Source organism: Kogia breviceps, chromosome 19, assembly GCF_026419965.1.
Source record: "Kogia breviceps isolate mKogBre1 chromosome 19, mKogBre1 haplotype 1, whole genome shotgun sequence".
NCBI lineage: Eukaryota > Metazoa > Chordata > Mammalia > Artiodactyla > Physeteridae > Kogia > Kogia breviceps.
The window spans coordinates 17673972-17694057 of NC_081328.1; the positions used below are offsets into that span (position 1 = coordinate 17673972).

Consider the following 20086-nt stretch of genomic DNA (forward strand, 5'->3'; position numbering starts at 1 on the left):
ATGTCAAATAGGTAGGAAGGACCAAAGATACAAATTTGGCAATCAGCATACAATAGCAACATATACAGCAGCAGGGATGGGTGTGATTACCTAGGAAGATGGGATAAAAAGGAAAAGAGAAGACAATTTGGACCAAGACCAAAGAAATTCTAATATTTAGATTCAGGTAGTGGAGAACAGACAAAGGAAACAAAGGGCAGGAAATGTGAGAAATCAGGAGAGGGTAGTGTTCTGGAAGCCAGGAGAGGAGAAAGGGGTCCAGTCCACTGTGCACAGTCCTGGAGAGAGTGTTAAAAGGAGATGCCTGTGTCTGTTGCACTTGGTGACAAGGGGATCATGGTGACATTGAGAAATCTGGCCGCTGGAGCAGGGTGGGTATCAGCCAGATTTGAGCAGGTTGAAGAGTGAATGGGAGCTAGTCAGTGGAGACAGCTTTTCTGATGGTGTTGAGACAAAGGGAGAAATTTAGCACTGAAAGGGAACAGAGACTTGGGCTGGTAGTTGGAGAGTCACTGGGTACAGAGATTTTGAAGATGATAGGTACTAGAACACCATTGTTTGCTCATGGGAATTCTCCAGCGTAGAGGGATATTCAGAAGAACGTAGAAAAAGGCAAGGGAGGGCTTCCCTGGTGGCGCAGTGGCTGAGAATCCGCCTGCCGATGCAGGGGTCACGGGTTCGTGCCCTGGTCCGGGAAGATCCCACATGCCGCGGAGCAACTAAGCCCGTGAGCCATGGCCGCCAGGCCTGCGCGTCCGGAGCCTGTGCTCCGCAACGGGAGAGGCCACAGCAGTGAGAGGCCCGCATACCGCAAAAAAAAAAAAGAAAAAGGCAAGGGACCGAGGACCTTGAGAGGGTGATGGGATTCAGAGTAGAAATGAAAGAGGAGAAAATGTGTGCCAATATGGGAAGTTTAGAGATTTGGTATGAAAAAATGAGGAAATCAGTACTTTTTTTTTTTTTTTTTTGAGTGAAAGTGGAGGAGGGACATGGGAAGTTTGCAGATAAGATATGAAGTTGTTGTCTAAGGGACTGAGAGTGTGAAGCTTGGACATGTATGGACAGATGGCTCCCCAGGACTAAGCACCTGCTTAAGGTCTGTGGTCATGAATTGAAAGCAAAGTCAGTCTTGCTGTATAACTTTCTCCACGGTATGTATCTGCTCCAGTGCCTGGCTGCAGAATGCAGAGTGTGGGTTCTGCGGAATGAACTAGGAAGGAGAGAGGAGCAAGGGAGCTACTGCATGGTGGACCGTCCAATCCAGGCCAGCCAGGCTGTGGCGGGGAGGAGTGGGAAGAGAGGGGCAAGAACCTCATGGGGTTCACAGAAGGCACGGGAGATGTCAGGCCTGTAAACTGAATCTCAGAGAAGGAATTTTCTCTCTCCAGCGCCGTTTAGTGTTAGCTAACCCATGAGGGCTCTTGCCTAAGAAGCAGGGGTGACACCCAGTGACCACTCCTTGAAGTGCACCTTCTCGGCTTTATGTTGCCAGCAGACCCCAAAGCCAGCTTGTATGAAGTGATCAGGGGGCGTTCTGCTCCACTTGGGAGGCACTCAAGCCCTCCCCGATTTTCTCCAGCGCGGAGAGATGCTGCTGCCCAGCTGGGTAACTAGACATGGACAATCGAGGCATTGAAGGCAACCTGGGGGCTGTAAGCCCAGACTTGGGTTCCCTGCTAGGTTTCTGCTGTCCTGGGGATCCAGGACAAGCATCTTAGGATGGCTTTGGGGACACCTAAACCTTTAGGGCTTAGACAAATGCCAGGTAGTGACACAAACCACTTCCAGCCCCTGGATGTCCTGGGGAATTGTCGACCCAGCTGACTCGAGAGCTGAGAGGGTCCTAATGTCTCAAACCCCCCCGAGATTCTCCTTCCCCAAGCACTGGGGTCTGACTTAGTCTAGAGGGAAGCACAGTTTCTCCCCAAATCCCGTCACCCATCACAGGTACCAGGCTTGACTTCTGGGCTAAGGATTTGGTTGCACCTCAGTTAGGAGCTGTTCTGTACTCTTGGCAAAAACACTTAAAATTGTCAAAACACTTTTTTTTGGAAAGACGTCTAAAGACAGATTTCACAGCCTTCCTCTCTTGCTCTAGTATTTTATTTCCCCTCTTTATTATTTTTAAAACTTATTTTCTATTGAGCTAACATTGGTTTATAACATTGTGTAAGTTTCACACGTACATTATATGTTTACTTCTATACACACTGCAGTGTCTCACCATCCATCACCGTACAGTTGATCCTCTTTATCCATTTCGTCCTCCCCCCACCCCTGCCTCTTCCCCTCTGATAACCACTAATCTGTTCTCTATTTATGTGTTTGTCTGGTTGGTTTATTTTATCTTTTGTTTATGTTTTCGTTGTTAGTTTTTGTATTCCACATATGAGTGAAATCATACGCTATCTGTTTCTCTCTAACTTACTTCCCTTAACATAATACCCTTTAGGTCCATCCATGTTGCTGCAAATGGCAAGATTTCATCTTTTTTATGGCTGAGTAGTATTCCATATTATATATATTCCACATCTTCCTTATCCATTCATCCACTGATGGACACTTAGGGGGTTCTCATATCTTGGCTATTTGTAAATAATGCTGCAGTGAACATAGGGGTGCTTGTATCTTTTCAAATTAGTGTTTTGTTTTGTTTTGTTTTTGCTGTATGCGGGCCTCTCACTGTCACGGCCTCTCCCGTTGCGGAGCACAGGCTCCGGACACGCAGGCCCAGCAGCCATGGCCCACGGGCCCAGCCGCTCCACGGCATGTGGGATCCTCCCGGACCGGGGCACGAACCCGCGTCCCCTGCATCGGCAGGCGGACTCTCAACCGCTGTGCCACCAGGGAAGCCCGAAAGTGTTTCTTATACTGGCACAGTATAATTTCCTGTGCTCCACCCCCCGAAACCCCCCACCCCGCCCCCGTTCCATTAACCACGTGCACATGCCCCAATGTCCCCTGGGGGAAATCTGTATTAATGGTCTCTATGCCCACTGCTCCAGTTGCCTTGACTTAGAGGAAATGCAGATCTGGCCTTTGTTCCCAATGGGGATCCTGGCCCAGCCCTGCCCTCCTCCAGCCTTCGCCTTTCTCTCGCTGCTTTCTGGCCCTGCTCCCTCCCTGCTGCCAGCCCCAGCCCTTCTGAGAATTTGCTGGCTTTTGCTGCTGCAAGGCGGACTGGCTTCACTGTGGTCTCTGTCCACGCCCATAGCTCAGAGGAGGCCTGATGTGCGTGTACACAAACCCCTCCTTGCTGGCCTCCGTCCCCTTGGAAAGCTGTTCACTAGCCCATAAAAGGGCCCGAACACTTCAAACAAGTATGAACTCTGAATCAAATCAGGGATTTAAAACTGCGACTCAAATTCAGATCAACCTTCCTTTCTTTCCAGCGCTTGCTGCCTTATCCTCTCTGAGTGCTTCTCATGGGCTTAACCCTCCTGCCTTAAACCTCCCCCTGGCGGCCACGGCCCAGGGGGCTTCCGAGTGCTGGGAATGTGTCTAGAGTTCCTAGCCCCACTGTAGAATGACAGTGACAATAGTTAAGCTTATGTTCATTCCTTCCACAAGTGTTTATTGAGCACCTGTTAAATGCCAGGCATTGTTCTAGGAACTGGAGGTCAGCAGAGTAAAGTATAAGACAGTCAAGTCCCTGCTCTCGTGGAACTTACGTTCTGAAAGGGGAGAAACAATAAAAAAAATATTTAGTGCACTGTCCGGTAGCAAAAGTGCCATTCAAAAAACCACATCAGGGGCTTCCCTGGTGGTGCAGTGGTTGAGAGTCCGCTGCCCCAGTCCAGGAAGAGCCTCCATGCCACGGAGCGGCTGGGCCCATGAGCCATGGCCGCTGAGCCTGCGCGTCCGGAGCCTGTGCTCCGCAGTGGGAGAGGCCACAGCAGTGAAAGGCCCACGTACTGCAAAAAAAAAAAAAAAAAAAAAAAAAAACCACATCAAGCCAGGGGAGTGTGGACAATGGGAGATGCTCCTTCCCATGGGGGAATCAGGGAAGACTTCTCGGTAGAGGTGACTCTTGAGCAGCCACCTGACCAAAGGGAGGGAGGGAGCCATGGGAACAACAGCAGCAAGGAGTCCAGGAATATAGGGAATTTTAAAGAAGTGGATCCACCTATTTAACCAGCACGTAGATCAAGAGATGGAAATGAAGCATGGATCCTGCCCTCCTGATGGCAACCTGTGCCCTGACTTCTGAGCAAAGCTCAGCCAGGATGGAGGGTGAGCTGGGCATGTTTGAGGAATGTCAAAGAGGCCCCATTTTTTTGTATGTCATACTGTGATGAACACTTTTTTTAAAAAGTGTGATACAATATACATGACATAAACTTGACCACTTTAACCATTTTTAAGTATCTGGTCGCGGCATCAAGCACATTGTCACTGTCCGGCAACCATTAGCACTACTCCTCTCCAGCACGTCTCATCTTCCCAAATGGAAACTCTGTACCCATTAAACAACAACTTCCCATTCCTTTCTCCCTCCAGCCCCTGGTAAACCACCACTCAACCTTCTCTGTGATGAGCATTTTAAATGCACCATCTCATTTAATCCTCAAAACAACTGGAGGCCATAGGTTTTGCTGTCATGCCCATTCTCCAGATGGGGAGACTTGGAGGAAACCGTCCAAGATCACACAGCTTCCAAGCAGAGGAGGCAGACTTCAGACCACACTTTCCCTGGCTCAGCTCCTGCTCTTAAACCGCCTACCTGGTGGGGGTGAAGGATGCCGTTCTGCTGTCCCTCTGATGGCCTGGAGATGGGTCGGGAGGGTTTAGTGAGGGTTACAGGCCATGTGAGATGATTTTCTTGCAGGGGCTGCAGGGGGTTTTGGTCCTGCCTGTCTGGAAGGAAGGGGCTGCTGCCCAGAGCTATGGGTTGGGGGCTGGGGGGAAGGTAGGTGATTGACATCTGTCTACTTCACTCCTTTCCCACCTCGGTCTTCGGAGCTGCCTTTCAGGGGATGCTCAGCTGCCCTGAGTGGATGAACATGAGCATCTTAGGTGCCTGGCATCCATCCTGCCAAGCAGCACTATCCCCATCTGTTATTACTAGGGCATAACACAGCATTAGGTGCTGCAGAAGGAATCACCCAGGAGGATCAAATGACACAGATACAACTCTGCAGCTGGCATCAGAAGGAAAAGACAAAACAAAGTGAAAGGAGATCACAATGGGACAGGCTCACTTCCAGGACCAGAAGAAGTGTATTTTTGAGGACGGGGTGCACACAGAGTTGGGATAGAGTGGCTCTAGCTATTGTAGCTGTTGCTGGGGCCATGGCAACCTGCTGTGTTCTGATACCCAGGTCACTGGAAGAGCTGGCACTTTCCTGGTTTGAGTGGTCTGGGCTTTGAGGCCAGGGGGTCCTGAGTTCCACTCCTGCTCTACCACTTACAAGCTGAAAGAGCTTGGGGAAGTCGCCTCACCCCTCCGAGTCTATTTCCTTCCTTGCAAACATAATCATACCATCTATTCAGGGTTGGTAGGAAGATCAAATGAGATAAGGCATGTAGGATGCCTAATCAGTGTCTGGTACCTAGTTGGCGCTCAATAAATGTTCACTCCTTGCCTGGGTGGAGCACAAGCTTGCACCCACCGGCCAGGAACCAAGCCCCACCATGGTCAGCACCACTGCCCTCCTGCTGGCTTCCCCTCGCTACCCATCGAGTTCAGTCCTTGATTTGGGAACTCTTGCTACACCATTTGATGTTCAGATTAAGTGGGGAGAGGCCGTATTTAGGAGTATTGGAATTGTGGGGAGCAGCCCCGCAACCCTCCCTCTTATCTTTTGTTGGGGGGACCTCCCCTGCACGCAGAGATACTGGAAGGCGGGATACTGCCTGTGCCTCGCCTCCTACAGTGCAAGCCGACAGGGCCAGGTCCTACCCAGGACTTTGAATCGGGAATGAAGGTAAAGTTGAAGGGAGGGTCATAATCATTTCAAGGCAGTAGCACCCAGCCCTTGGAGCCCCTGTGGCGCCTGCCCATGTCCTCATCCAGTTCTTTAGTCTCCCGCCGATTCTGTGAATGCCCCAGGTGCTTTCAACAAGATCCCTTTCCACCTGGGACAAGCAACCAATTTCTATTGCTTGCAAGTAAGAACACTGAGTACTCACAAGTTCTTTTCCGGTCAGTCTGGGGGGACTTCAAGGGGCATTGGGGTGGCAGGAGTTACTAGAATGATGGGACACAGCTGACTAGGAAAGGCACTGGCTCAACCTTAGTGCCACCCTGTCCTCCCTACAGCTGGGTAGTGGGGTGCTTAACTGGGGCATTTGCACTGTCAGCTCCAGGCAGCAGCTGAGATTTTTTTGTTTTTCCATTTGGTTGTTTTTGTTTGTGTTGGTAAGTCTTTTCCACTTACAACCCCCCTGCCAAGGTTAAGGCTTTCTTTTATATCTCTCCCACAGAGTCACAGGTGTCTAAACCACCCAAGACAAAAACAGCACTCCATTCTTCTCATAGTATCCCCAAGACATGGAGACTTATTGCCCCCAGTCACCCATTCTGATGTTTGCTGCTTTGCTGTCAGCTCATTTTCCTTACATGGATTGTAACTTCTCCATGAAAGCCCTCTGGAGGGTAATCAAATCATTGCCCAAGCTTCTGTCCCTGAGTGCCAATGGTGGGTAACCTCAGCTCCCACAGGGCCAGGCCCTTTAAAGAACGCGAAGTGTGAGGGTTCGTGCATCAAGTGTGTGTTGCACCCAGCAGGAACGGGGGGTAGGCCAGAAGAACAGGCCTGGAAATTCAGCCACCCCTCTCTTACTGACTGTTGCACCCAATGGACTATGGGCTGCATTTTGAGAGAGCTTATGCATTTTCCAGAGAAGCTAGAAATCTAGAGGCATAAGTAAAATTCCTGATTTTTTTAAAATGTTGGCAACTAATTTGACTTTTTAAAAACTGTAAGCCAAAACAATCCCTCTGTGGGCTGGATGTGGCCTAAGGGCTACAAGATTGCAGAGCCTGCATTAAGTGCCTGGGACCTGGTCTGCATCCTTCGGTACTTATGACCAGTACTGACCTGAAACTGGTTAACTGGGCCCCAGGCTTTAGTTGGTCTTGCTCTGGTCCTGTCTCTTCCTCACAGGGCTAGGAGTTCAAGAGCCAAGGGAGAATGACCATGATCCTTCTAGACCATGCTCCTGGTACTCTGCACTCTGGAAATCCCTGCTCAAACGGCCCCCCAGCCTGCTTCCAGGGGCTGTGTGGACCTCCATCCTTCCAAGGCAGCCAGCACCGCCTGTCGTGGGCATCTTCAGGCCTGAAGGATGGCTCATTGCAGGGTGGAGGCTGTGTCCCTATGAATGCACTCGAGTCCCCCTTTGGTATGGGATGGAGTAGGGTTTGAACGGAAGGCGCAGGACTGCCAACCAGGGTCCTGCATTCGCACTCTTGTCCCTAGCCAGGCAGTTGGTAGGGGTGGGCCTGCTTGTCACTGCCCAGCGTGGCTCACTGATTAACATTGACCCTTGGCCCAGCATTGCATGCATCGTGGCATTTAACTAACTCAGGATGCTTACAAGCCGCAGTCCCTTTCACAGAGGAGGAAACCAAGGTACCGAGGAGTGAAATAAGTTGCCCACAAACTAGTGAGTGTTAGAGCCAGGATTTAAACCAGACAGCGGGTAGCAGAGCACACTCGCTCCCGGCCCAGCCACACTGTGGAGACGCCTGGCGCTCCCCACCCCCACTGGACGGCCAGACCCTCCGCGTCCCCCTCCCCACCCACCCAACCCCCCCGCCACGGCCCGGCCTCGGCGGGGGCGCGGGAACCGCCTGTCGGGTCGCTGAGCCACAGCCTCGCAGCTGCCCGGGCCTTCCGCGGCCCCAACCCCCGGCCGGCCCGGGGGCCTGGCGGTGACGGCGGCGCCTGGTAGCGGGGGATTTGGATGCTCTGCCGGCGGCTCCCCCGCCCGCACCACCTCCGGGGGTTTGGCCGCCGGGACTTATCTCGGTGCCTTCCCGGCATGCCCCGCTCGCAGACGGCCGCCAGTCCCGCGCCCGGACTTTGCCATCGCGGGGGGCCCGGCCTCGGGAGCGCCCCCGCCTGCGTCCCGGAGCCGCTGCCTCAGGTGGGTGAGCCCGGCGCGCCGCGGAGCTGGGGACCGGGGCTCCCCGCGGGCCGCCCCCCGCCAGCCCCTTTGGAGCCGGGTGCGCGGGGCGGGCGGGGGTGCGGGAGAGGAGGGGTAGGGGAGCCCTGCGCCCGCGAGGGGGGAAAGGCGGAGCTGCGCGCCCCGGAGCCATCGAGTCCCGCGTGGCGCGCGCCGGGGCGCGTGGGGGTCCCTCCCAAGGTCCTGGGTGTGGCGTGGGTGGTCTGGGTGGCCGCGCAGGGGGAAGGAGGGGGGTCTTGGGTCTGTTTTATCCTTGTGGATTTAGAACCCGCTAGAGGGAAACAGAAGAACTCATCCTGAAACACACAGAGGAGAATACACAAAGAAAAAAGAAAACACACCAAGAAACACTCCTACAGACCGATCACCGAGAGAGACAGCAACAACTCACAGAAAAGCTCCTACACACTAGGGGAAACATACCCGAAACGCACAGGAAGACAGGAAACAAAGCGGGTGGTCTTGGAGACCTGGGGCAGGGGGAGGGGAGGGGAAACCGAGAAAGCAAGAGAGTAGGGGAGGGGGAAAAGAGAAGGAGGGGTGGAGAGGAAAGCTGAGACAGGGAAAAATGAAGAGAGTGAGAAGTGAGGGAAGGAGGAAAGACAAAGGGCTAAAGGAGGTAGTCCTTTAGGAGGGATAGTATAGAGAAACACATCTAGAGAAACTGACGCAGGATCTCTCCCCCCCCAAACACAGAGATGCAGAGGTGAAAAAGGTAGATCCCAGCCTTCTTACCCTTGTGGGCAGGTGAGCATCACGTGGGAGAGCAGCTCTGGGAGTCCTCTGAGAAGGCTTCCTTGGCACTTTGAGCCAGTGAAGTCCCCCAGTTAAGTAGGAAAACTCCTACTCATCCTTCAAAACCCAGCTCAAGCATCACCTGCCCTGGGAGGAAAGCTTTCCTAGAGAGTGGCCTGTAAGCACTGGCACTCTGTTTTCTGTGTACTTTTGCATGTGACACAGGCACACGGAGTTGAAATGGTTTGTCTGCCTGTCTGCCTCTCCCCCCAGCTCCCCAGGTTTGGGGGCCCATGTCTTATTTATCTCCAATCTCCAGAATCCAGTCCAGTGCTTGGTGCATAGTAAATGAACAATAACTACTTATTGAATGAAGATCAGGAGCATTTGGACCCTCCAAGACATATAACATAGCATTAAATCCAAACAGAGAAGATGTACTGTCCTGGAGTCAGAATTCTAGGTCAAAGCACCCTTTTTTACAGGTGGAGAAATTAAAGCCCAGAGAGGGGAGAAAACTTGCTCAAAAGGACACAAGTAGGAGACCTGCAATGAAATAACATTGTGAATACATGCTTCCCTGAGATGCCATTGTTCCTCCAGCCTATGGGTTTAAGATAGGTGTGAAAGAACGACCTAAATGAAAACAAGCAGTGTGAATAGGCAACGGAACACTTTAATACCAGTTGTAAGTTTCCAACGCTGAAACTCACCATCGAAACTTTCCCCAGAATTTTTAGAATCCTCTTTCCTCCTTAGAAAGGACAAGGGAGCTGGACGTCCATCTCTGTCTGAGTGGTTGCTTTCTGCTTCCTGGCTACGTAAACTTGGACAAATTACTTAACCTCTCTGGACCTCAGTTTCCTCAACTGTAAAATGGGGATACTGATACCCACCTCATAGGATCGTTAGAAGAGTGAACACATACCAAGTGCCTGGCACAGAGTAGACCCTCAGGGACTACAGTCTCACCCTTCTTCTTAGGTGGGTGTTCTTTCATGGGCCTGGGGCAGATGTGAAAACAACAGTGCTAGTGGCAATGTTTCCTTTTGTCCCAGGTTGAAAAGGCCATCCCCGTTTAATTGGGGAGCAAACGCTTTCAGTAAAGGAAAAGATCCAATCTGGGGCATGACTTAAAATGGGTCTTGATTCTTTTCAGGCCTTCAGGTCTCTCCGGGTGACTTCGGGGAACCTAGCTGCTCTCCCCCTCAACCCGCCAACAGGGAGGACCCCACCACCACACTACTTTTCGTTGCTTCTTTACCAGGCTGCTCTGCCCTTGTGTCTTTCCAGCTTCAGCCCATGCGGGGGATTGACCGGGACTGAGGGAGCCACCTGGAAGCATGGAGACCGTGGTGATTGTTGCCATAGGTGTGCTGGCCACCATCTTTCTGGCCTCGTTTGCAGCCTTGGTGGTGGTTTGCAGGCAGCGCTACTGCCGGCCTCGAGATCTCCTGCAGCGCTATGATTCCAAGTGAGTGGTCCAGGGAGGGGAAAGAGGAGAGAGGGGCTGTGCCCTGGGGCCCCGACAAAAGAAAAAGAAGTTTGGTGCTGGGCAAGTGTCGTTCAGCTTTTTACCTCTAAAATGGTACCCAAAGGCTGTCCTTCCCTACAAAGACCTCAGAGCTCAATAACTTTCCTTATATTCCCCCAACATCCTGAGCGGCCTCGGACTCTGTCTCTGAACATCTGCACCTAGTACAAATCTGTCCCAGACTGGCCAGCTCAATTAGCATTTGGACAGGCCAAATCCCTTTCCAGCCAAACTCATAGGAACAGAAATCCAATGCCCACATTCCAGCCACACATCTAAGCAGCAGACACTTGGGGCCGTGAAACCCCAGCACAGGATCACCTCTCTGCTCGGATTTCTTCATGATGCTCTTCATGTGAAACATACTTTGTAAGCAAGATCCCTTTTTCAGTTTAGGGATATTTTAATTGATAGATCCCAAGGGACACTGGCCACTAAACCCTTAGTTTCTCTTACCCCTCTATCTGAATCCTATCAGCATCTCTGTTGAGTGGTTAATAATTAGTAAATGCCCATTTGTATGACCCAGGAAAGCTCTGCTGTGGCATCTCATGTTTTCAAGAACGCTGTTGTAAAGTAGGAGGTATTGTTACTTCGCCCGCTTCTCTAGTATAACTAGGAGGGGATGGGGCCGTGTGGTGGACCAAGGTCGCTCCCAGGAGTTGATTCTGCAGAACAAGTACAGGACAGTTTGAGTAATAGGAACTTTAGCTTCTCCATGAAAGGTAGGTGTGAAGGGCAAATAAGTTACAAACGGATATTATTTTGTCCCAAAGGAGCAGCCCTGTCGAGTACACCTTTGTAATTCTTGTGGTTGTAGCCCTGCCTTTCTCTTAGTGGTGCATCTCGTTCTGTCTCACTTTTCTTGTGTTTTCGTGCCCCTACTTCCTTGACTCACTGTCTAGCCATGTGCCCCGCCCACAGTGCAGCCCCACCAGCCTCAGGTTTGGCTCCAGAGCAAGTCCCGGATTTAACTTACTCACTCCCTTTATCCCTTTGGGCGGATATGTGGGCCTCGATGAGGAGAGAGTCAGCAGCGGTGGTCCATCTTGAAACCACTTCGCTGGGCTTTCCTTCCAGGCCCATTGTGGACCTCATCGGCGCCATGGAGACCCAGTCTGAGCCCTCAGAGCTAGAACTGGACGATGTCGTCATCACCAACCCCCACATCGAGGCCATTCTGGAGAACGAAGACTGGATTGAAGATGCCTCGTAAGGCCTGGGGGACCATTTGCTTTCCTGCAGCCGCCCGGGGCTGACGACCCAGGCTCCTGGGTGCCCTTGCATGGCCTCCTTTTCCAGAGCCCTCGACTGAGTGCCCGGGAGCGCTGTGCCACTTGCACCGAGGAGCACTGTGTCACTTGCTGCTCTTTCCCCTGCCTTCACTGTGGAGGGAACTTAGAATATGACACCACGGTGTTTATCCTTGCTCTCCCCATTTTGTAGACCTGAACACTGAGGCCCATAGATATGAGGCAGAGTTGTTCCAAAGTCGCCCTGATGTGCTTGCGTTATCCTTGGGGTGCCTGTGAATTTGACCCTCAGGCTCCAGGGATGCTGCCTTTGTCTCCGGTGTCTCCCTCGGAGACCCCTCCACCCACCAGGAGATGCTGTAGCTTGAGAAGAGCATGCCGTTCCCTTTCCTGTCACCCAGCCGTTCGTTCACTGGGCAGATGTTTACAGGTGTGATGTGCGGGCTCTGGGCCAGGTGCTGCAGCTATGGAACTGGCGGTGGAGGCAGAATTCTACTAAAATACAGTATTTCAGAAACGTTGGAGGGGGGGAGGTCTCTGTGCGCAGTGCAGCGGACACGCGGAGGAGGTGGCGTCTAGAGCTGCCTGGCCGGGGGTGGGGCTGGATTTCGTGAAGGCCTTCCCAGAGCGGGTGCCTTTTGTCCTGGGTCCTTTGCTGGCCGCACCGTGCGGCGTGCGGAACTTCCCCCACCACGGATCGAACTCGTGCCCCCTGCAGTGGAAGTGCGGAGTCTTAACCACTGGACCTGCCCAGGCTGTGGATACCGGGAAGGATTCCCTGGGTGGAGGAAACAGTCTCAGAAGCTCAGAGCTCTAAAACAGCATGGTTGGGTGCGGGAGAGGAAAGGGAAAGACGGGTCAGAAGGTGCCTCCTGGTTTAGCTCCTGGGCTTGTTCGTTTTATCGCTGAGGCACCCTTGTTCTCAGGTGGTGTCCAGCTGTGCCGACTGGTCAGAACTGGATGAGGCGCAGAGGTGGTGGCTGGAGGGAGGTGGGCCTCTCAGGAGTAGCGCTGACAAATGCTTCTTGTCTCCCCAGGGGTCTCATGTCCCACTGCATTGCCATCTTGAAGGTAATACTCTGCGATTTCCCCAGGAGAATAAGGGGTGGTCACCAAAGCATCCGTGTCCACAGACTGTCCGAGGGGAAGGAACTTTGGGAAGAGTGCTGACCTGTGCAGGAGGCCTTTTGTAACATGCCTGACAGTTGGAGCTTCTCCTGTTCACTTCTGCTCCCTCTGGATGGTCTGTTCTGCTTTCGAATTCTCGAGGCCCTTTCCACCTGGTCCTCACATAGGCAGTCACTAACCACATTTTCACTGACCATGGAGAAAGCTGTGTGCAGAATAGAGACTGTGTTTAGGGGGAGACGGGGCTTCTCAGCTTCTCCTGGGCACTTTCTTTCATGAACAGAGAGCTCAGCCCTCGACAGCAAGTGGAGTTCTGTACTGGGGCTTCTGCAGTTACTAGAAAGTTCCTCACCAGCCCTCTTTGACTGTGACAGTAGTCAGCCAGACGGGACAATCAGTGTTAAAAAAAAAAAGCCAGACCGTGAGTACTTCAACTTGAAGGCTGACGTTTTTCTTCTAATGCCTGCAGCCTCCAGGACAGGGTGGAAAGTTGCATCCAATTTGCATTTGGGGAAATTTTTATAGTTTGGGGTAATTTTTATAGTTTTGGCATTTGGTTTTCAATTCCTGCCTCACGCTCTCCTACTTAATAGGATAATAATAATATTGAAGTGTCTGGCCAATGGCAAATATCGTTCATTTCAGTAACCTGGCGAACCGCACAGTTTCTGTCTAGCAATTATTCAAGATTTCAAAAAAGACAGCTTTAAGTGTCATTCAGTACAAAATATTAAAAAGTCTTTCATCCCACCTCTTCTTCAGCTGTTCTCTTGGGGGACAAAGAAGAGGCTGGTGGGACACTGTTGTCCCAGAGTCCAGGCTTATTACTGAATTCCAAGAATCTCTCGGGGTATAGATGTGGTTATAGATGGAGATACATGGGTCTAACGTCTAGAGCAATGACACCATATTACATCCCCCTTCTCCCAACCAGGATGTGTCCTGGCTCTGGGTTTTGTCCCCTGCCCTTGCCTATTGGAGGAGGGGGAATGAATGACAGCTGAGGTGTGGGTTAAATCAGCCAGAAGGTGTCTTATTGGATTGGACTCAGTGGTCCATCCGGAGAGTCTTAGATCAAAGGAGAGCCTCTCATCTTCCTCTTGGGATCTCGAGGCCCTTTTGCTTGGCCACATGCCCTTGAATCCCTGTGATGGGGCCTCGAGGGAAGGGCCTGGGCTCTCTCCTTGGGGGGCTGTTGGGCTTCTTTCTGCCTCTCTTTTCCAGCCCCAAGGATAAGGCAAGTGATGGAACTTCTTTGCCAGGGCCCGAAGCACATCCAGGTTCTGACATCGGGGAGGTGTGAAGGGGGAGCAAAGCTTTGGGGGCGGCCAGCATTGTTGGTGGATGCTGAAAAAGGCCACGTGTCCTAGTCTTGCTCTTTTCCTGCTTTTTTTCCAAGGCCCTTTTATCATCATCTCGACAAACATGTGAAAATGTTACCCTCGTAAAGTGCTGAAAAAGTTCCACTTTTGGAGGATGTGCTTAAAGGGAACGGTTGCCCTTTGTCTGTCCATAGTTCTGAGGGCGCCCATGGAGATCTTTATCGTTTGGGAAGACGAAGCCAGGAGGTGAAGGAATCGAGAGAGAAAATAGGTTTTTGCCCTTAAGTGAGAAAGTGAAATTAGAGCACATGATTTTTCTTAGACAGATTATTTCAGCTCAGACTTCTCTTAAGCCGAAACCCTGACCCTGATCTGAGGTTCCCACCCCTCTCTTCTCACCCGGCTGTGTCCTCGGGTTTGCCTCTTCCATCATTTCCTCTCATCTCTGTGTACTTTTCACTTCAATCTGTCTGTTAGGTTAGGGGGCCCAGCTGTGAGATGGGGGGGCGTGCTTGGCTTTTTGGGGTTGGAAGAAGCCCTTGGAGGAGCTGGGTCCCTCCTCATCACCTCTCTCTTCCCTGCTGTGGCAGATTTGTCACACTCTGACGGAAAAACTTGTTGCCATGACAATGGGCTCGGGGGCCAAGATGAAGACCTCAGCCAGCGTCAGTGACATCATCGTGGTGGCCAAGCGGATCAGCCCCAGGTGAGGCCCCCATACTCCTCGGGGGAGGGGGAGGGGGGAGCCGGCAGCTGGGATGGGGGAAAGACCAGGCTCTCCTGAGACACTCCAGGGGCAACTTGATTGGTTTATGTCCTACACATTCCCAGGGCACCCAGGAGGGTTTAGATGCTGGGAGACTTTCAGGCTAAGGTGGTGTCTCGCGGCTCCCCTCCCCTCCAGAGTGCCCCCTCCTGTAGGCTTTTTGGGAAATGCCAGCATATGATTAGTGCTGACTGGCTCCTTCCTCAGTCCCATGCCGGCCGGGCTGCTTTCCTTCCTTTTGCCACACCTTCTTCCTGGGCTCCAGGCCAGCAAGCACATTTCCCACTGGTGCCCACACCCCTGTGTGCAGTGACCTCCTGGCTGGCGTCTGTAGTGTAGACCAGCTCCTTGTCTCTGTGACGTCACCCCCGGCCCCATGCAGGGCCCAGCCAGCAGCCTCCAGGACCGGGTGGGAGGTGAAGAGATCATTCAGATCTCCCAAATTCCAGGCTGTCTGCAGAATCCCGTGTGGGAGGCAAGCAGCAGGACTGTAGTCAACAGCTCCACCCCCTCATTTGGGCTCGATCTTGTGAAGAAAATAAAGCCCTTCTCTGAGAGGGAAGGGTGGTACTAAGTTGGTGCTGACATCTGGTGGCTGGCATGTGGATGTGCCCGAGTTGGGAGTTTTTCCGAGTTCAGGATTTTTTTTTTTTTTCCGGTACGCGGGCCTCTCACTGCTGCGGCCTCTCCCGTTGCGGAGCACAGACTCCGGACGCGCAGGCCCAGCGGCCACGGCTCACGGGCCCAGCCGCTCCGCGGCATGTGGGATCTTCCCAGACCGGGGCACGAACCCGTGTCCCCTGCATCGGCAGGCGGGCTCTCAACCACTGCGCCACCAGGGAAGCCCTGGATGTTTTCTTTATCAGCCTCGGAGTTCCAGGGGTCCTCGCTTTCCACGTTTCCGTGGCCTCGCGTAGATCACGAGGAACCAGCCCTTGGAGGGAACATGAAAGAGTTGGTACACTTGAACTCTGTCCAGGGAGTTCAGTGAGTTGAGAACCTGGGAGGGAGATAATCCAGAAGAGTTCTTGGCTCTCTCTGGAGCTGCCCTGGGTGGGTGTGGTTACTTGAGTGGGATCAGCCTAGGTCGGCCCTTGGCCTGCAGACCCTCGGACCCAGGCTCTGGGCAAGCACCAGACGTTCCTCTGGCCTCCTGTGATTGGTAGAGGCTGCATTGCTCATATCTGCTGGACCTTCCTCCTGCTTCTTGTTACTTCTGAGAGCCATCCCAGGGGCCAGACGAATTCATGTGACCCCAGGTTACAAGGCAGCATCGCCAGGAGGGCTCGGAGGAGGAAAGAGATTGAGATTTCTGAGTCCCAGTGAAGTCCTGGGTGGTCAGGATTAGCAACGGTGCTAGAGCCAGGGTGTGGCGCTAGAGCCAGGGTGTGGCGTTGCTCAGAGGGCAGACCTCACCTGGTGCTCACTGGCCCCTCCTACAGAGCACCTTGGATTGCTTCCAGAATGATCCCAGCCATAAATCAGTCAGGGGCCTAGCTTTCTCTTTTTGCCCTCACACTTCTTTCTCCTTCTGGCCGTTTTTTGTCTCCGCTGTTTTTCTTGCTCCATCTATTCCATATAGTGTGTTGATAGCATGTTAGTTTCAAGTAGCGTGGCTTCAGCTGCAGGGCAGAGAAAGGGGTGGCTAAAATGGGCACCGAGTGACCACACCTCTGTACTTCCGCACCCGCCCCCTCAGTCCCAAGACAAGGACTTTCAAGGGCATTTGTTTTCAAGTACTTTTGGGAATCAAACAATACATCGTTATTTTTTGCTTCTTGACTATCAGGGGGTCCAAGAGCAAGGATTTGGATGAAAACCTTGAACCATGTAAATGAGGATGAATAGTAACTCCTTCTAGAATTTGATTAAAAGAAAATTAACCGTGAACTGTACTGTGTGCTAAAAGAAATCCAATGGAGTAGTTTGAACCCACATTAAACTTGGAGGTTTTTTTAGTGTTCTATATAACTACCTTTAACCATTAAAAAAAATTAAATGTAAAAGTAATAAGCACTTGTAAAAGTTATAACGTTGCAGAAATAGAGTATCTGAAAAGTGAAGGGCCCCCTAATTCCACCCCATCCTAATTCCTGGAGGTAATCACTGTTGACTGGTGAGTATTCCTCCAGACTGCCCCTGACCACTGCATTTCACAGCTTTTGTTTATTCATTTTTCCACAAATGAGATCAATCAGACTTTACATATTGTTTGGCAATATGCTATTTTAATGTAGTAGTATATCTTTTAAAAAAAATTATTTATTTCTTTTTGACTGCATTGGGTCTTTGTTGCTGTGCGCGGGATTTCTCTAGTTGCAGTGAGCTGGGGTTACTCTTTGTTGTGGTGTGAGGGCTTCTCATTGCAGTGGCTTCTCTTGTTGCGGAGCATGGACTCTAGGTGTGTGGGCTTCAGTAACTGTGGCACGCGGGCTCAGTAGTTGTGGCACATGGGCTTAGTTACTCCGCGACATGTGGGATCTTCCCGGACCAGGGCTCAAACCCGTGTCCCCTGCGTTGGCAGGCGGATTCTTAACCACTGCACCACCAGGGAAGTCCAAATGTAGTCGTATATCTTGAACATCATTCCAGATGTGCGAACTTGTACCTTTTAGACCATTGGAGCTAAAACAAAACCAGAAGAAATATTCTCTAAACTGGATCTTAAGTCTTTCTGTTTAAGTCCCTGTCTGAGAATGCAGTTAAAGTCCCTAAAGACTGGGTCTGGAATAGCAAAAGAGAAGCATAGGGATAAGGAAAGAAAGGAAGGAGAAAAGGCCATAAGAAAAGCAAAATACTGAAAACCTTTTGCCTCCCCCCAGAGTGGACGATGTTGTGAAGTCAATGTACCCTCCATTGGACCCGAAGCTCCTGGATGCCCGGTGAGAGGGGTGGAGTGGGCGTGTGTCTTTTCACGCTGGAGGCTCCCCGTGTTATCAGATCTGTGAGGTCAGCTGTTCGGGTTGTGGGGGAGAGAGCTGTGTTGGTGGGTTCCCAGGGCTGCCTGGGCTTTGGGTAATGGTCAGCCAACCAGCGATCAAAGCCTGGCTGGATGCTGGCGGCCAGGGCTCTTCCTGAAATCCCAGAGGAGGAAGAGCCAGTCTTAGATTTTGAATTTTTGTGATTAAACGTCCACCCAGGCCAGGTCCTATCTGCACCTTCCCTCCCTCCCACTTCCCCCATAGCTCTCTCTGCCCTTTGGACGCCGGAAGCAGCCATGCCTCAGCTGGGAGTGCCGCCCAGTGGGTCGCTGGTACGGGTGGTGGGCAGGAAATGAGAATGCAAGTGACAGGTCAGCTAAAGCTGTGCTCACCTTCCACAGGACGTACCCAGGAACCCCCGTCTCATGATCCTCCCCTAATACGCAGAGTGTACTTAGGCTTTTGAGATTGTTATGTTCCTCTACCAGTTATAAACCTACTTAAAAAAAAAACACGTTCCTTTGTCTCTCAGATTTATATGACCGTTTCATAGGCCCACTGTGTAATAATTGCCAGACGGGCTGTAGGTCACGGCCGTTCAGTTGGTCTCTCCGCCCCACTCCTATTACTGCCCAGCTGTGTTCATGGGCTAGTCATCTGCAATGCATTCCCAAATGCACTGTGCATACTCATTATATAGAAGATATTCTGCACTGAATCTTTCAATACTGAAAAAAAAGCCTCCTCCTCAATTTAGTCTGCAGTTAGATTTTTTAGGATGCGGTAAACCAGCCCTGGGCCTCACTGATTCAGAATCATTAAGTGATGCCCAAGGTGGGGTATGAATATCCTGTTTTCAAGGGGGCAGCGGTTGGGGATGTGCTTATCCAATTGACTAGATCCAAATTGTCCCACAAAACCCTCTTCTGGGAGATGTTAATGGATGTGTTGCAGAAAGTGGGCTCCCAGTCTTAAATAAGTTAGTGCGACTCAGAGTATTACATTCTCCCCTTAGAGATTTATCACGTGCGTCATCTGAGAAGGGCTTCGGTTACCTTTTGTTTAACCCAGACGTTCCCAACTTTCTTTGAGCATCGAACTCTCTTTAACTTACATACTCAGCAACCTCCTAAGGAAGGGACTCCAGCTTGGGGAACACCAGCCTAGACTCTATCCCTCTGGGCTTTGGGGCAAAGTCCCTTAGATCCTCTGGAACCTGATCCTGTTGTTTTTTCTAGGACAACTGCCCTGCTCCTATCTGTCAGTCATCTGGTGCTGGTGACCAGGAACGCCTGTCACCTGACCGGGGGCCTGGATTGGATTGACCAGTCGCTGTCAGCTGCTGAGGAGCACTTGGAAGTCCTTCGAGAAGCAGCCCTGGCTTCGGAGCCAGATAAAGGTCTCCCAGGCCCTGAAGGCTTCCTGCAGGAGCAGTCGGCCATTTAGTGCCTACCAGCCAGCAGCTGGTCACAGGGCCAGGCTGCTGCCATGGCTGAGTGGCTGAGCTGTGCCTTCTACTTCTTCCTGTAGAGTTAGTTGTTCTCCACGCCTGGGGAGTCCAGCTGTGTGTGTGTAGTAAAGCAGTCAATGCCTCTGTTGTAGTTACAAATGGTGGCTGGTGAGTGACAGTCTAATCCCACAGTTAGGGGAGATGACAGTCACCGTCTGTACAGCAGAGCTTTGAAAACTGGAGGACTGTAAGCTTTATTTAGCTCACCTAGTGTTTCCAAGTAAATCCAGCCACCATCTAAAAATCAGGAGGTTTCACATTAAGTCAGAATGTCTGGTTTCTCTCGAACAATCAGAAGTTGAGGCAACTCTGATCTGCATTTTCCACAGAGGACAATCAATTGGCACTATGTAGGAGTTGCCTCCTTGACAATACTTGTACTTTCTCACCTGGCCTGTTTCATTTATTTGTATTATCTGCCCAGTCCCTGAGGCATCTGGATCCCTCCTTCTTTTTACAGGTTTGGGTTTGAAGGTGAGCAACGTAGAGTTGATCATTCCCTTTTTATCATTATGCCTGCAATTTTACCTAGCTACCACTAGGTGGAGAGTAAACATATACTTACTTAGCTTTCCCTCAATTGTGTGGTTCTTTAGTCAAATTCTGATGCACGGTGTGTGGTGGCATGTATTTGTCTAAGGACTGAGGGTGGAAGGAGAGAGGCTAAGAATCCCAAGGATGCCTTGTGTGTATGACTCAAAATAAGATATTCAGAGACCCTCCAGAGTTCAGGCAGAGGTGAAGATAACCACCATGAAGTATTGTTTCCACACTACCAATGACA

At 51.5% G+C, this 20086-nt stretch overlaps 1 protein-coding gene across 5 annotated transcripts in view; it reads left to right on the forward strand.

Annotated features, from left to right (window-relative positions):
- The window catches only part of TMEM98 (transmembrane protein 98), a 31419-nt gene extending 11549 nt beyond the window's left edge, over window positions 1–19870 (forward strand). For 4 of the 5 annotated variants that reach the window (XM_067021780.1, XM_067021782.1, XM_067021781.1 and 1 more), the window contains 6 exons: window positions 10162–10342; window positions 11483–11614; window positions 12693–12726; window positions 14696–14811; window positions 17694–17753; window positions 19031–19870. In XM_067021780.1, the coding sequence (XP_066877881.1) occupies window positions 10212–10342; window positions 11483–11614; window positions 12693–12726; window positions 14696–14811; window positions 17694–17753; window positions 19031–19238 (681 nt within the window). In that variant the 5' untranslated portion in view covers window positions 10162–10211 and the 3' untranslated portion in view covers window positions 19239–19870. Of the gene's footprint in view, window positions 1–7754; window positions 8095–10161; window positions 10343–11482; window positions 11615–12692; window positions 12727–14695; window positions 14812–17693; window positions 17754–19030 lie in introns of those variants that run through there. The other variant, XM_067021779.1, reaches the window with a different exon arrangement.
- Window positions 19871–20086: the final 216 nt, after the last annotated feature.